The sequence below is a fragment of the Trichosurus vulpecula genome, chromosome 2 (assembly GCF_011100635.1).
Source record: "Trichosurus vulpecula isolate mTriVul1 chromosome 2, mTriVul1.pri, whole genome shotgun sequence".
In the NCBI taxonomy this organism is placed as follows: Eukaryota; Metazoa; Chordata; class Mammalia; order Diprotodontia; family Phalangeridae; genus Trichosurus; species Trichosurus vulpecula.
In genome coordinates this window covers 304,310,965-304,328,544 of record NC_050574.1, presented here as the reverse complement: position 1 = coordinate 304,328,544, position 17,580 = coordinate 304,310,965, and the positions used below count along the sequence as shown (strand labels likewise).

General features: G+C 38.9%; 1 protein-coding gene across 1 annotated transcript; it reads left to right on the top strand.

The window, feature by feature from the left end:
• The first annotated feature begins 1,305 nt into the window (after nucleotides 1-1,305).
• On the top strand, nucleotides 1,306-16,786 carry NIFK (nucleolar protein interacting with the FHA domain of MKI67). Its single transcript, XM_036744479.1, has 7 exons — nucleotides 1,306-1,507; nucleotides 2,769-2,897; nucleotides 6,665-6,773; nucleotides 11,307-11,518; nucleotides 15,468-15,536; nucleotides 15,685-15,747; nucleotides 16,435-16,786. Exons 1-7 carry the CDS (start codon nucleotides 1,340-1,342, stop codon nucleotides 16,615-16,617), a joined length of 933 nt encoding a protein of 310 aa, XP_036600374.1. The 5' UTR covers nucleotides 1,306-1,339; the 3' UTR covers nucleotides 16,618-16,786.
• The last annotated feature ends 794 nt before the right edge of the window (nucleotides 16,787-17,580 follow it).

The following is a 17,580-nucleotide window of genomic DNA, read 5'->3' as shown; positions in this document are numbered from 1 at the left end:
GGAGGAGAGGTTATTGGGTGCTGAAAGGAGAACTTGGAAGTGGCAATGGAGAGCAAGGAGTAGTCCAACTCCCTCACCTGAGCTGTAGGTAGAGAGGAATGAGTGAAGCTGGAGCTAGTATTGAAGAGGATGATCAGGGAGCCTATGTCATCAGGGGAAAATTAAGTTCTCAGTAAGAGCTAATAGATAGGATGAGTGGGAGAGGAATAAATTTAAGATGAGTGAAAGTTTGTTGCCTATGAACAGGCATCCCATAGGGCATAGTGGAAGGGCTGGGTAGAATTAGGATGAAACCTGGGGGTGTAAAGATTGAGGATAATGGGAATGAGGAATTGAGTGGTATGAAGTGTGGAGTGGGGTTTGATGATAATCTACAGCAATTCAGCATCACTGGGATGTAAAGGGTTATGACCATGAGTGAGAATGTTCATCAATGAGTGGAGGGTACCACTCCTCAACCTGAAGACTCTTTCAGGGGATCCTCAAGGTCAAAACTATTTTCATAATAATACTGGGTTGGGTTTTTTTGCCTACCAGAATACTCCTCCCTTTACCAACTACATATTTGTCATAAGGCTGGCTTTTCTTTATATACTTTAACCAAAACAACATATAACAATAGATTAATGCAGAAACAGATTTGATAATCCAGTTGCCTTCTATCAAGCCGGGGATTAAAGAGAATTGCAAAAGAATATGTAAACAATGTGACTTTTCTCATTTTTTGTTTAAAAAATATATATTTTATGTTAAAAGTATGTCAATGTGTAATGGCTTTATACTATTTTAATGAATTAATAAATTTGTTTAAGTTTTAGTTTCCAGTATGGTAAATATTGATAGATATAACCCATATAAACAAAAGTTCTTAGAGGTCCTCAGCAATTTTAACTCTGCCAGGAAAACCCCTAATGGAGTCACAAAGTCATGACTGAACAACACATACATACAAATGTCAGTCTGCTACTGTGACTGTGTGACCTTGGGCAAATCGGTTTCTGAGGGTCTAAGCCTCCGTTTCCTCAACTGTAAAATGAGGGAGGCGAGGCTTAGGATGACCTCTGGGGTCCCGAAGATCCTGGATCTCGAGCATCCCAGACTCACTCCCTACTGAGTTAAAGAAAGTCATGCACGCTGAAGGCCAGTAGATGGCGCATGCGCTCTTCTGAAGCATAGGCCCCGCCCCCTCTCTACCGGTTTCAAAACCCTTCCTGAAGCTCTCCTTCCCCACGCCTCTCTCCCTCCCTCGCCCCGCCCAATCTTCCGCTCGCGGACTCCGGGGAGTGACGCACTTCCGGTAGTGCCGCCTGCTGTGTTGCGTTCCCCGAGTGAGGACGCGATGGCGGAGCAGTGGTCCAGTGATGTGGCTGACGCTATGCCTGCGGCTACAGCCTCGGGCTCGAAGACGACGAACACAGTTCCCAAAGAGCTTCTGTCGCTGGACCCGAAGCTGCAGAACGAGTTTCAGAAGCGGGTGGCTAGTGTCCGCCAGCGCGGAGGCAATAAGGTGAGTGGCCGTTGAGCCGCGTCGGATGCGGCCGCTTGCACGTGCGCACGACCCGTCAACGGTGGCGGAGCGGGGGGCGGGGACTCGAGCCACGCGCGTCCCTCGGGGTCCGGCGCGTGCCGGGGGGTGGGGGGGGGGGTTTGTGACGAGCCGGACCCGCGCGTCTTTTGCCACCTGAGTGCGCCCCTGTTGGTCTTCCTGCCAGCCTCGGCCCGGGAGCGCGCTGTTTTATTTTCCTACTCTCCCGACCCCTCCCCCTCTCGATGACCCGTTCGGGTTTCCTGCGCCACCGCAGGTGAGGGTCTCCTCAGAAAAGGAGCCGAGCTAATACTCGATGTGACGTTTGTTGGGTGGGAGGCATGGAGCTTCCAGGGTCTAGGGGACGTGGGGGAACGGGATACGGTAGTAACGTAAGGATTAGGGGCCTGCCCTCTGTGACTTGTTTCTAAAAAGACGAGTTGTGCTACGGGGGAACGTGGCCCGGAGGAGGTGGGATGTGAGCTAGGTCATGGAAGGATGAATAAGATGATAGAGTTAAAGCTGCAGGGGACCTTGGAGCATACCAGGGCCTTGGGCTGTCAAGTCAGAAAAGCCCTGAATAGCAGGTTATCAGAGACTTAGAATACAGGCAAGAGACAGAAAATAAGGATTCATGAGGAGAGAGAATAGGACAAGGGGTGGGGAACCTGCGGCCTCGAGGCCAGGTTCCCCACCCCTATCTTAGATTCTCTTCCTGCTACCACCTCCCATCACAATATAGACTCTTCTGCCTTTCCCTCTGAGGTAAGAGAATCAAATGTGGGGGGAAAGGGGAGAAACAGTGCAGAAATTCTGGTATTCCCCTTGCCTCCCCCCCCCCCCAAGGAGTTTTGGAAGTACTTAAGGCTCATGTTTTTCAATTATGAGAGTTGATGTTGGGCACTGAAAGACATGCCCACTTCGATTCAGTTTACAGACTAAAACAACTCCATTACCTTGATGGTCATGTTTCAAAGACTTCTTCTAGTCATAATGAAGAATAAATATGTGAAAGGTTGAGATTAGCCACGTAAAGGAAAGCTTATATGTGCATGGAAAATTATTTTGGAGGCGTCTTTAGAATTAATTACCGGTATGAGATCATGGACTTAGAACTGGAAGGGGGCATAAGAGGGCGTCTCAGTCCTGTTTTAAAGAGGAGAGTTGGATTAGTTATACTTAGAGAAAGCTTAGGTTAAATGAGAATGACAAATGATGTGAGCTTTTCCGCCCATATTTTCAGCCAGAGAAACTGACTCCTGGAGTGGTATATTTGGGTCACCTTCCCAGAGGACTTTATGAACCTCAACTCAAGGAATACTTCGCTCAATTTGGAACTGTCAAAAGACTCAGGCTCTCCCGAAGTAAAAAGGTAAAGATTTTGTAGTTCATAGATTTCCAGCTTGAGAGGGACCTTAGGGGCTGATTTTACACATTAGGAAACTGAGGCTTGAAGAGGTTGTTACTTGCCCAGGGTCACACAACTAGTAATACTTGTCCAAGGCAGGATTTGAACCCAGGTCTTTCCAATTCCAAGTCTAGCACTCCATCCCTAATTTTTAATTAATTTTTTGTGGAGGGGGGAAGGCAGGGCAATTGGGGTTAAGTGACTTGCCCAAGGTATATCAGGTATGTGAGGCTGGATTTGAACTCAGGTCCTCCTGACTCCATGGCTGGTGCTCAACTCACTGCACCACCTAGCTGCCCCTCTATCTTAATTTAGCGTGTTTTGTGGGAAAGAGGTTTATTTTCTTTCGGTAGGACTTAATGCTCTCACTAATTTCTTGTTCCTTTTTCATATGCTTTTCCAGTCACTTCCATTGATGAAACTTATATAAAATAATTGGAAGAAGGAATTTCTTGGAAGCATAATCATCCTAAATTGCATTTAATACATTGTGATTCCATATTTATTTGTTTTGAGAGGATTGACTGTTGTCTTTCTGTAATCTGCTTGTAGTATAGTATTAAGTAATTTCCATAAAAGCTAGGTCCAGCTAAGTTTGATTATTTTATCTGTCATATTCCCAGAGAAAATATGATTGCAAGGGGAATATAAACCGTGATGCAGAGACTCTTCACTTCTCCCTTGAGGCTGAAAAATGACCATTGGAAGTTTTACTGCAGGGTGAATCTGAATTGTTTTTAAGAGCCTGCACACCTCCTATACGACCACTATTGCCTTTCCACCCTTCATTAAAAGCTGTCAGAAAAAGACCCCTCAGTCATTTTTATTATACCTTTAAATTTTCATTAACAGTTTTAAAAAGCATCCAAGCATGTCATTTCTTAGCATATACTACAGCATGTGGATCTGTGACATTGCTGTAGTTTTTAGGTAATGCAATTAAATAACCCCAAAAGGCATTTTTGTCATGATAGGGAATCAGCTCACTTTCAATTCGATAAACCTTAAGTATCTATATTGTGTAAGAGAGGAGATATCGTAAGCATTATGTGAAGTGATGGGTTAACAGAGACCGAAAGTGAAAAAGTCTCTGCCTGTAAAGGAATCTGGAGTGTCTTACTAGCAGAGGGAGGGCCTTAGTTGAGCTTCAGAGAAGCTCATGTCCAGGTGCTTGGAGACCCACGATTAAGGCCGAGATCAGGGAACAGCAAGCAGAGCATTTTGATTAGAATGTAGAAGTAGTAAGGGAAATACTGTGAAATTTGAAGCGATGGAGGCGGGGCCAGATTGTGGAGTTCTAAGTGCTGGTTGAAGGTGTTTGTATTTTATCCTAGAAGCAACAGAGCAACTCTGAAGATTCTTGAATAGGAGCATGACATGGTTAGATCTGTGCTATTATGCTAAAAATTATATTCAGGTTGGGGCCAGCGCAGTGATGCAGTGGATATGCCTGGAGTCAGGAAGACCCCGCTTCCTGCGTTCAAATCTGGCCTCAGATACTCATTAGCTGTGCATCCCTAGGCAAGTCACTTAACCCTGTTTGCCTCCATTTCTTCATCTGTAAATGAATATCTTTTGCCAAGAAAACTCCAAATGGGATCACAAAGAGTTGGATGTGACTGAAAACAAATGAACAGCAGCAATATTCAGGTTGATCACTGTTAACATTATAGACCAGTTGAAACTGCTGCCTCCAAACTTTTTCCCTCTTATTGCCTAATAAAGGGAGTGCCTTTGTCCCAAGGAAGTGAGTTAGGAATTCTGGTACATGACTTAGAAATTTACCGACTCATGTTTAAAAATGATGAAAAATCACTAGCAACACAGTAGAAGGGCTATTATGCCCTAGAGGGCAGAACTAGAAGTAATGGCTAGGAGCTGGCAGAAAAACTAATTTACATTTGGCGAGTTGGCCCCAGAGATCTTCTAACTCTTAAAATGTATGATTCTGTGACCTGGAATGACAGATCTTCTAGATATGCTCCCATGGAGACAAACGAATGAGTGAGATCCAAGCAAACACAACACTTCCCAGTCTCTGCTTGTCTCTTCTAGTTCTCCTATGATTTTATTTTTTTATAAGTCTTTATTGATATATTCTATTTCTTACATCATAAAACTCCAAAAATGTGCAGTATCTAACACTGTTGAACCTCCTACCTCCACAAAGGGTAGGTTCGAGATTGTTTCCTCATATCTGCATTTGAGTCCTGCTTGGTCTTTATAATTTTGTTACATTTTTTTAGTTTTTGGTGTGTAGTTCTGTCTGTTTACTATTCATATAAATAATTCCATGTTTCTCTTTATTCATTACAATCATCATTTTTTTCAACACAGTAATATTCCATTACATTAATGTGCCACAATTTGTTTAGCTATTCCAACTGATTGGCATCTTCTTTGTTTCTAATTCTTAGCTATCATAAAAAGTGCTGATATAAAATACTTTGCAGTGAGTATATCAGGGTTTTCTTCTTATTGATGACTTCCTTGGGGAAGCCCACTAGTGGAATTGGGTTCAAAGGATATGGACATTTTAATCACTTTATTTACCTAATTCCATATTGCTTTCCAAAAGGGTCTTGTCATTTCACACTTCCACCAACAATATATTAATAATATGGCTATCCTTTCACAACTCTTCCAACATTGACTGTTGTCAGTTTTTTTGTCATTTTTGCCAATTTGTATCTCATATGATTTTAAAGTACATTTCCTACTGCCAGTGTTACAACTGAACCCATCCTACTCTCTAGAAACCATAGAAATTTCAGTGGTTTCTGCACCATCACTTTTTATGCCCCTTTACTTTTTCCTGGTATAGACATATCCCCTTCTACACTGCACCTGACAACACTTCTCACTTTCAATTCCTAGGCCCATCAATCCCTAATCTCCTGATTTAGTTAGTATAACAGTATATAAATACAGGAACACCTTCCATTTATGAGACCACTTAGTGAACTTATAATACCATACCATTTTCTAAATGAAAATGCCATGTTCATTACAACAAAAGTTTTGGATTCTAGTGATGGTAAAAGTCACCTAGTCGAGTCAGTAAGTATTAAATGCCTTACTCTGTGTCAGACACTATGCGAAGGACTGGAAATTAGAAGAAAGGCTCTCTAGGAGCCTGTAATCTAATGGAGGGAAATTTAAGGTATTTAGGAAACATCCATTTTGATGTACTTATAATATTTGGAGATTTGAGGATATGAGATTAAAGATCTGGAGATAGGTTAGGGCAGGATAACTAGATCTGAGAATCATCTGCATAGAGATGATAAGTGCATCCTTGGGAGGTAATGAGATCACCAAGTGAAAATAGTAGAGGGATAAGAGAAAAAGTTCCAGGGAAGACTTGGGAAACACCTCTGGTTAGATGGATGTGACCCAGATGAAGTTCCAGGGAAGGAATCTGAAAAGAAATGGTGGTCATACAGGGAGGAGAACCAAGAGAGAGCAGTGTCCTGAAAACGTAGAGGAAAAAGGGTAGATTCGTAAATGGCTACTACTTGTTTGTATCAGAACTATATTAACCTTCCTTTTAAAAAAAATTAATTTTTAAATTGCTGGCCATTCATGATTGTGTGATGAAGTATTATGTTAGATGTCTTCAGTCTGTCACATTTAACAAGTAATTTGCATGAATTAGTGAAATTCTGTGGATTTTTTTGTTTATTAAAATTTTCCCACTGTGCCTTCTCATGGTGGACTTTCTCTTGCAGACTGGAAATAGTAAGGGCTATGGATTTCTGGAGTTTGAATCTGATGATGTTGCTAAGATTGTTGCTGATACAATGAACAACTACCTTTTTTGTGAAAGGCTATTGAAGTGTAAGTATCTCTCTTTGGAAGTTATTTTCCTATCAGACTTGTGACATGATTATAATACATCTGAGGGGTGGGCAGTCTTCTCTTTTTCCCTTTTATCTTACTTTTCAAATTATAAATGAGTCCTCTTTTAGTGGTGGATTCTTATGTGTATGTTAATCAAGCTACTCAGCCACTTGGAGACAACTCATTTCATTTCCAGGGTAGTTCCTTGTGTCTAATTGGTCAGATTTAGGTGCATTCCTCAGTTTCCAGATCAGAGTAATACCTTTCGGGATTTAAAGCTTATGTAATGCTAGAAGAGCAATGAACTGTTAAGATAATTTCATGAAAAACCTATTGAGCTTCCCTCATTTTTAAAGCAAAATACTTAACCTGATCCCCTGTCCCTTGGAGAGAAGGGCAGAGTATGAACCAGCAGGAAAGCGTATTGAAAAAGTACCATCCAGTGCATGGCTATGTTCCTTCTCTTCCCTGATTATACGGTGATTCTTCACTTCTCCAATAACATAGGAGAACATTCCATATGATGAATATTCCAAATAACAAGCTGATGTCTTGCAGACCTTTATCATGATTGGATTTGAAGGAAGTCTTACTAAAATATTACTATAATTAACAATGGTTGTCTACAAAGCAGAATTTTTCCAAATGAGCAATAGGTCAGCTCTTTCCAGGTAAAAAAAAAAATGCCATTTGGTGTACTAGAAAGAAACCTAGATGTGGAGTTGGAAGACCTGAGTCCAATTCTCTGCTCCTCTGTTTGCTCTTTGTGACTTTGGGCAAGTCAGTATCTCTGGGCCCTGAAGTTTTCATTATCTGTGAAATGAGAGGGTTGGATTTTCTAGCTATAAATCTCTAGATAAGTGGCATGTTAATGTATATTGCCTTAAAATTATTCTCTTGTTTCATAGTTTTCTTTGCTCACCTGGAGTATGATCTCCATAAGGGTGTGTTTCTTAGGCATTCTCCTATGGTAGCAAACAGGTGGTGCTGGTGCTGTTTGAACACATTTGGTAAAGAAGCTGGGTCCCTTACAGCAATAACACTACTAGTTTTATACTCCCAAAGATATCAAAGAAAAAGGAAAAGGACCTTATGTAAAAAAATATTTATAGTATCTGTTTTCTTGGTTGGCAAAGAATTGGAAATTGAGGAGGGTGCCCATCAATTGAGGAATGGCTGAACAAGTTATGGTATATGTATTTGATGGAGTGCTGTAAGAATTAAGGAGATGGTTTTAGAAAAAAAGACTTGTATGAACTGATACGAAGTGAGCAGAACTGGGATAACAATTTATACAATAAGAACAATATTGTAAAGATAACTTTGAAAGACTTAGGAACTCTGATCAGTACGATGGAACCAGCCACAGTTTCAAAGGCCTCATGATGAAATATGCTGTATCCATCTTGAGATAGAGAGGTGCTAGGCCCAGGGTGCAGATTGTAGCTTCTTTGGGGCGGGGGTTGTGGCTGTTGCCGGAATTTGCTCAACTATACATGTTTATAACAGGCATTTTTGTGTGTTTTCTCAATGTGTGGCAGAGAAGGAGGTAGGAGAGAGCAAGAATTAAGAACTGAAAATTAAGTAAATTGAGTTTTAGGGGAAAAAAAGAAGCTGGGTCCATATCCAGCTGAGGTAGGGTGGGAAATCACTGATTTAACCTTGCTTTCTTTGCTCTTCATCACCTCAAAAATAAAATCTGTTTTAGAGGGTATTTTTCTCATCTTGTCCTCTTATGATACAGTAATCTTCAGTGATCCAAGCACCATAGGCCCTCTGTATCTGCTATGGTGTATTTCACTACTCTGCCAGAGTACCTGTGGTGGACTGAGTACCCACCTACCCTCATACTTGAAGTGCTGCATTCCACATCACCCACTCCCACACCCCTTTGGGTGGCTGGGTGGCTCAGTGGATAGAGTGCCAGGCCTGGAGTCAGGAAAATTCATCTTCCTGAGTTCAGATCTGGTCTCAGACACTAGCTGTGTGACCGTGGGCAAGTCACTTAATCCTTTTTGCCTCAGTTTTCTCATCTGTAAAATGAGCTAGAGAAGGAAATGGCAAACCACTCCAATATCTTCTCAAAGACTTTGTGAGGATAAAATGAGATATTTATAAAGCCCTTAGCACAGTGCCTGATACATATAATAGTTGATATATAAATATTAGTTATTATCACGGCTAAATTTTGTGAAATATTGTACCGGACAGGCAAATGAAAATTTGTTGGAAACTTTCTGCTTCAAACAACCATAAAAATCTAAGATTTGACTACTTTTGTAATTTCTGGAATTTTATTGTTAAGGGGTGGCGAAACATTGGATAGAAGGATTGGTGTTAAGGAAATGGCAATAAAATTAATGTGTAAAGGTAGAGTTCCTGTTAGAGTTTCAGACTCAAGTATATAAAGAAGTTAAAGGTTCTGATTTTGGCTGTCCTTGTACATGAAGTTAAGCATATTATTTATGAGATCAGGATTTACGTTTGTTTCCTCATTGTTAATCAGTTAGACTATAATTTATTTAATTAAGGTTGAAAGGGGTAGTAACACAAAACACTTCACACAAATAAAATCAGATCTAAATAAATGGAAAAACATCAGTTGCTCATAGGCCAAGCTAATATAATAAAAATGACAATTTTACCTAAATTAATTTACTTATTCAGTGCCATACCAATCAAGCTACCAAAAAATTATTTTACAGAGCTGGATAAAGTAATAACAAAATTCATCTGGAAGAACAAGAGGTCCAGAATATCAAGGGAATTAATGAAAAGAAATGCTAGGAAAGGTAGCCTAGCCATACCAGATATTAAACTGTATTATAAAGCAGCAGTCATCAAAACTACTTGGTTCTGACTAAGAAACAGAGTGGTGTAAGATGCAGTAGTCAGCGACCATAGCAATCTACTCTTTGATAAACCCAAAGAATCCAGCTTCAGAGTTAAGAATTCACTATTTCACAAAAACTTCTGGGAAAACAGTATGGCAGAAATTGGGCATACCATATACCAAAATAAAGTCCAAATGGGTCCATGGTTTAGGAATAAAGGCTGATACTATAAGCATTTTGGGAGAGCAAGGAATAGTTTACCTGTCAGATTTATGGGAAAGGGAACAATTCATGACCCAACAAAAGATAGGGTTACAAAATGCAAAATGGATAATTTTGATTGTGTTAAATTGAAAATTTTTTTGTACAAATGAAGCCAATGCAACAAAGATTAGGAGGGAAGCAGAAAATTGGGAAAGAATCTTTACAACCAATGTCTCTGATAAAGGCCTCATATCTAAAATATACAGGGAGCTGAAACAAATTTATAGGAATACAAGTCATTCCCCAATTGAGAAATGGTCAAAAGATATGAACAGGCAGTTTTCAGAGGAAGAAATTAAAGATATCTATAGTCATAGGAAATGCATAGTCATTAGAGAAATGCAAATCAAAACCTCTCTTAGGTATCACGTCTCTCCTGTCAGATTGGCTAACATGACAAAACAGGGAAATAAATGCTGGAGAGGACGTGGGAAAATTGGAACATTGTGAACTGATGTAGAGCAATTTGGGCTATAAAAAAATGTGCATGCCCTTTGACCCAGCAATACCACTTCTACTTTTTTTTTTTTTTTTTACATTTTTTGGGGGGCAGGGCAGTTGGGGTTAAGTGACTTGGCCAAGGTCACACAGGTAGTACATGTGTCAAGTGTCTGAGGCTGAATTTGAACTCGGGTCCTCCTGACTCCAGGGCCGGTGCTCTACTCACTGCGCCACCTAACTGCCCGGCAATACCACTTCTAGGGCTGTGTCCCAAATAGATCATACAAATGGGAAATGGACCTGTATGTACAAAAATATTTATAGCAGCTCTTTTTGTGGTGGCAAAGAATTGGAAATCAAGGGGATGCCCATCAATTGGGGAATGCACGTGGTATATGAATGTAATAGAATACTATTGTGCTATAAGATGAGGAGCAGACGGACTTCATTATAACCTGGGATGGATGATGTATATGAACTGATACTGAGTGAGGGGAGCAGAACCAGAAGATTATTATACACAATTAAAGACACATGGTTTCTGTAAGGACTAACTTTGATAGACTTGGCTATTCTCATCAATGCAAGGTTCAGAGACAGCTCCAAAAGACTCAGGATGGAAAAAGCCATCCAGATCCAGAGAAAGAATTACATAGTCTGAATGCAGATTGAGGCAAACTATTTGCTGTCTTTTTTTTTTCCTTTTTTGGTTTTGTTTCTTCTTTCTCATGATTTATTCCATTGGTCATAATTCTTTTTTACAACTGGACTATTATTTAAAAATAAGTTCAATGTGAAGGTCTGTATAGAACCTATAGCGGATTACATGCTGTCTCGGGGCGGGGGGGGGGGGGCGGAATTTGGAACTCAAAAATTTGTGGAACTGAGTATTGTAAACTAAAAATAAAAATAAAAAATTAAGTGGTAGTAACTAGGAAATACATCTTCAGTTTTCTTTTTGATTGAGAGAACTTTTGTGTGTATCTTGTAGGTCATTTTGTGCCACCTGAAAAAGTACATGAAGAACTTTTCAAAGGCTGTGACATTCCATTTTCAAAGCCCTCTCATCCAGCAGTAAAACGTTATAACAAGGAACGGACACTTGAAGAAAAGATAAGAATGGAGAAGCGATTTAAAAAGAAAGAAAATAAGCTCCGAAAGAGATTAGCTGAAAAGGGAATAGATTATACATTTCCTAAATTAGTAAGTGTTTATTCATTAACTACATTTAAAAATCTATGAAGTCATATCTTAAGGATTTTATGTAAGGCCAAGTGTTGGGAATATCTCTTTGCCAAAGTTAACCTTGGAAATTGTATTCAGTAAAGCTTTGTTTACTCTGTGGCACCTTAAATCTGAAGATGAGTTGAATGTCACCACCATTCTATGATAGGAGCAATATCCTAATTCCTACTTCCATGCAAGTTAGTCTAATTTTTCCTTTAAAGGTATTGAGATCTTTCTTCAGGTTTGGTTGATTCTGTTGAAACCACACTCTCATTACATGAGTACAAATCAGTCCTGAAGAGCTCCAGAGGCACTTTGATGCATGGCAGATGGATCTTGATGAGTAGTTTAGGAAAGGGAGCTTTGTTCAGCCAAATCATCTCGAGGTGTCCTCAGTGCCTGTCTTCATTGAAATATTCTTCTGCTGTGGTGGATATCTTATTTTGTTCCAGTGTTGAACCTAAAGTTCTTTAGGGACTTGATTGAATCAAGATCCGACCAAAATATTTACCCTAGTTTTGCAGGATTGGAACACAATGAACTCATTGAGTTGGCAGTGCATAGGAAGGTAAACCCTGACTGGCCTTCCTATACTTTTGGTGATGCTTCTAGAATGATGGTTGCTTGCTGTGAGCTTCACCTCACACTCCCATTAGAGGGTAAAACTGCCTGAGGCCATTCAGCAAGGAGAAGTTGATTTGAGTGTTGCTGTCTTTGAGAACTAAATTTTGAAGATAATTGGGCAAACTTTGTGTTAGGCCCTCCAGCCTTGTTTGGACTTGCAGTCTGATAATTTAAGCCTTTGTATTCTACTAGTGGATTCTCTAAAGTACTTGGCTTACCTTCAGAGCAGCCTGGCAGGGTTGAAGTTTAGAGAAAGGAGAAAAAGATTTCCCCTCACTGGGAGGACCAGTTCTAAATAACTAGTTGTGCTATGTGCTTGTTGGGACTGGATACCTGCATACGTAAGGGACATGCATATATCACCATATCTATATATCTGAATCGATCTATATCTGTGTATATATATATCTGTGTCTGTGTGTGTGTGTGTATGTATGTGTATGTCACGTAATTTAGAAGAAGCCTCCTGAAACTTCAAAGAGCCTAATTAGCTTTTAGGAAGTCATATTTATATAAACACTTTGGTTTTGAATGACTTTTTCAAAATGACTGCGCAGCTAAATCAGAAGTCCTAAAACTGTTTATGGAAATAAGTAGCCATTGAGAGTGATATGAGGTTCTTCAACAGTGAGAAAATGCAAACCAAAGTAGATCCCTTGTATTTTAATATTAAGTGTGCTGAAGAAACTGTTGGGAATTTTGTTTTTTAACTTAGAATTTGAGAGACAAACCCTCAGTTTTGCCAGATGAATTTTTTTTTTATTCTTTGGTGCAAGCCATTGAGGATGGGGAGGGGTGACATTTAAAAGGACAATCCTAAAATCTCCCTCAGAAGCCTAGATATATTTATGGAATTAGGGATATGTACAGATGTACCTATTACCTCCCATTTAATTTGTTGAGGACAGTCAGGGAGGCTGCATTAGTTAAAAAAGTTTCTATTCCCTACCCCTCCCCTCACCCCAGCTGAACTGTAATTCTCTGTAACTTCCCTGAAAAGCATAGAACTCAGTTCCCAGGGGCATTTCCTCAACCCCAGCAGAAATGGCTGCTACTTTCACCTGGGAAATAAAGCATATGTACTGACCTAGAGGAGTCTCTGGCTTTGTTGCCTTTTGTGTTGTATTATGTCTGTCCTCTAGCATAAGAGGGTAAGAAGCCTCAGCAATAGCAGTACCCACAGTGCTTTTGTCTAACACGGGAGGGCAGAAGCAGCTCAGGCCTACATTAGTATTCCATCCCAGCATAAGATAGAAAGCTCAGATTCTAATAGTGGCAGTTGTCTTTTCTATGGTACAGGGGCTAAACGTGACTGGCGGAGAGGACATCAAATAGTAGATAAACTTCCAGTAGCAGTCAACCCAATGACAAAAAGACAGGCTTACCTTAGCCTATGCTTACTGTAATATAAAATTGATTTGGACCCTACACAATGTTGCCAACACTACATGCACTGATAATTGTTTCAACTTCTTCCTAAGAAAGGCTTAGAGGACCAAGGAGTGGTGTGTGTGTCCCCCAAGGCACCCCCACCCCCCTCTTTTTTTTCTGGACCACTTCAAAGCTGGAATAGTCGGTTTTTAAAGAGACGAGCAATTTTCAGGTATGGCTTAACTATGATTTATGAAGTATAGGTCCTTTGTATAGGCCAGCTTTGTTACTTAACTACTGAAGATAGGGGAGTAAGTACTGTGTAATTGCAAACTTGTTCCTTTGCTGTGGATTGACTGGCTTTGTGGACCTGACTCACACTTCTTTCTGATCAGCTCAAGTCTTTGAGCCTGTTATTTGGAAGCTTACCAGCCTCTTCTACATTATTTCTGTCCCTATCTTATTTGTGGTTGTTTTTTTCAAATCTCAATACAGATTACTAATGATCTCCTATAAATGTTATGGACTTTTCTCAGTCGTCTTCCCTTCTTTCAGTTTTTGTCTCAGTCAATTCTGCTTCCTGAATATTCCCTCCTTTGACTCTGATGACATCACTCATTACTGCTGCTTCTCACATGTCTTATTTCTTTTAGGTTACCCTCTTTGATTTATTGTCTACTCCCTACTTAAATATGTTCCATTATACTTCATCTTAGACTCTCTCCAAACTTCTTCCCTTCATTATCACATCTATTTCCATGACTTAGTTTTTACCTCTATCTAGAAAATCCTCAAATCTAAATTTTCAGATCCAATATCTGAAACTCTTTCCTGTATTGCCAAATACCTACATAGTTGTGTGTCAGAGGGGGAAAGGATGGACATTTCCAGATCTCAGCTCCTCTCCTCCCAACTTTTCTTCTTTCTGTTGAGAATACCACCACTTTCCCAGCAAATTTAGGGGGAATGTATCATCAGTCCTGTTCTCTGCTTACAAGTATACCCATCTACATCAGGCACAGACTTTTGTAATCTAGCTAGATCTCCCTTCTCTGGGCCCTCTGTTGTACAATCTATGCTTCTTAATGCATAGATCTGATCACGTTGCTTCTATGCCAAAAAGTTTTCAATGACTTCTTATGGCTTCTAAGATAAAATATAAATTAATTGGCCTGACATTCAAGCCTTTCCACAATCTTATTTTCCAGCTTATCTTTCTAGCCTTATTTTCCATTACAACACTTCACATATTCAGTGGGCTAACCAAATCAGGCCACTATCCTATCTCAGACTGCTCTCTAGAAAACTTTAGATTTCATTCTTTTTTTATTTTTTAACATTTTTTTTTTTTGCAGGGCTAAGCAGGGCAATTGGGGTTAAGTGACTTGCCCACGGTCACACAGCTATTACATGTGTCAAGTGTCTGAGGCCAGATTTGAACTCAGGTCCTCCTAACTCCAGAGCCAGTGCTCTACTCACTGCGCTACCTAGCTGCCCCTAGATTTCATTCTTAACCCTTATCACATTGTACATTGTAATATGTATATTTATTGGTACATACTTCTCTTTTCTCTTCCTCCCCACCCTTCCATCCTGCCTAGAAGCATCTAAACCCCTTGAGGGGAAGCAACTGATCTGTTACATAGAAGGTCTAAATCAGGGATACTTAACCTGGGGTCTGAGCTTGCTTTTTTGGTAATATTTTTATAACTATTTCAATATAATTTGTTTCCTTTTTAATATTAGGTGTTTTTATTCATTTTAAAACATTGTTCTGAGAAAAGGTATCTAGGTTTCACAAGGCTGGGGTGGGGGAAGTGGAGTGTCCATGAAAATAAAGGTTAAAAATTACTGGTCTAAATGGCTGTAAGTAACAAAAATAATATTGAAACTGTATTAAAATTTTATCATCTTAAAATTTTAATTTAAGGTTTTACGGAACAGGAGAAAAAAGAAAGTTGCAGGGACTACTACGCTTCAGAAGTCTGTTGATGATGAGGTAAAAGTAATTGGGGCATCAAATGTTAGCAATAAATAGATACTAAAATTGTTTCAAAGTCTATCAAAGTGAATGAAAATACATATTTAGATATGTATGGGGTATATGTGTGTATATATGTAAATAACTTGTTAAATATGTATTATAGGATTTACCCAAGAGGGAAAAAATGAATGTTTCAGATACTGCCTTTGATTCTATGGATAGCCAGGTAAAATTATATTATTTATACTGCATAGAGTTTTAGATACAGTAACTATAATAAACTCGATAGATGAAAATAACTTATTCATTTCTTTTAAAATTCAGAAGTGAAGGGAATATTTGTTTTATAATAAAATTCTTTATGTATGGGGAGTTAAAGTTTGAGATAAGTTTAACAGAAGTTATTAAAGTTGACTTACTACAATATATTTTACATTTTGATTCACCTAAATGTATTTGATTTGATATATATTGAGATAGTTTGAAAAAGTAGTATTTGCAGTTTACATCATGGACTTCAGTATTAATGTTCTAATTAATTTAGAGGGGAAGAGATCAATCTTATTTTCTTGACAAGTATCTAAACTACTACCTACTTGTATATGCAAATTGAATTAAGAAATAGGGGATGGCCTTGAAATTAATATAGAAACCAGATTTACAGCTGCTTTCTAAAAGTGGACTGATATTTATGTCTAATTACCTTACTCTTTGACTAATTGCTCAAATCACTTGACTTTCCTAGCCCCTCAGTCCTCTCATCTATAAAATGAAATATATGGACTAGATTACCTCTTGTGTCCTTGTTGTCTTAAAAGAAGTCCACATTTCTGTAGCTAGGTAAATTGAAAGCCTTTACATATACAAATCAGAAATGACATTGAACATATTTTCTTTTGCTTCTTATATCTAGGGCCCCACACCCATTTGTTCACCAACATTTTTAGAGAGGCGGAAAGCTCAAGCAGCTGAAATGAATGATGATGATGAAGATAATGAAATTGTACTTAAACTACCACCAATTGTTAACAAGAAAGTAATACCATTGACTCAGACTCCACCAAATTCAAGAAGAAAAAAAGGCAAAGAACAATAAAGGATTATCCTGAATATGGCACCTGCCCAGGGAACTTGGGTTTTGTTATTAGAACCTATTCTTGTATATGATGGCAGTTTAGTTCTTAACCGTTTGTTAATTGTTAATTTTGTGGGGGAAATCTTTTGTAAAATTCTTCCATTTATCAATATAGATAATGCTAACTGACTACTTTTGCTTTAATAATGTTTGAAAAAAATTATTTTACTTTTATGAAAAGAAGTAAAATTATTTTTGCATTTACTCGTTCTTTAGCATGATAAAACAAGGTAAACTTTTTCAAGCTTTGCTAAATGTAGAAAGGTAATACTCAGATTTAGGGGAGGAAACAGCATTACCAGTATGAGTACATAAGGGGAAAATCATAACCTACTGTTGCCAAAAGTATTAATGCATACTACCTTTTCAGTTGCTGTACTTGTGCTGCGTGCTAGTTACACAAATACTTTCTACTTCTTTTGTTTTTGTTTTGCCCACAGTCCCATAGATGGACCATATTGTTGGAAGGAACACTGTTAGAGTACTTTACTAAACCACATTGGTTTTTGGGATCAGCTTGTACCCTAATCTTTGTCCAGTGTACTAACATAAAGGGATTCATATCAGAGATATGCCCTTTGTTACTAGACCTATATTATTTTGCAGTAATATTAACACATTACAGCTAAACTTCACTATAATATTATTCATTGTCAAAAAAGTGCCCATTTATGATGCCCCTTTCATATGAAGCAAGCTGTCCCCCTTTTTACTTAATGGCTTATTTCCATGGAGCCTATCTTAGGTAGGAGTTACTGTCTCTACTCAGCTACCTCATTAGGCAGGTCTAATCATTTTCCAGAAGTTCACTTTCGTTATATTAAAATTTGAGAAAATGTATGTGAAGTGCTTTGCAAACCATATTTAGCTCACAACAGTCACCTGGGAATTTATAAAATAAGAAAGAACTTGGTTGATAAGTAG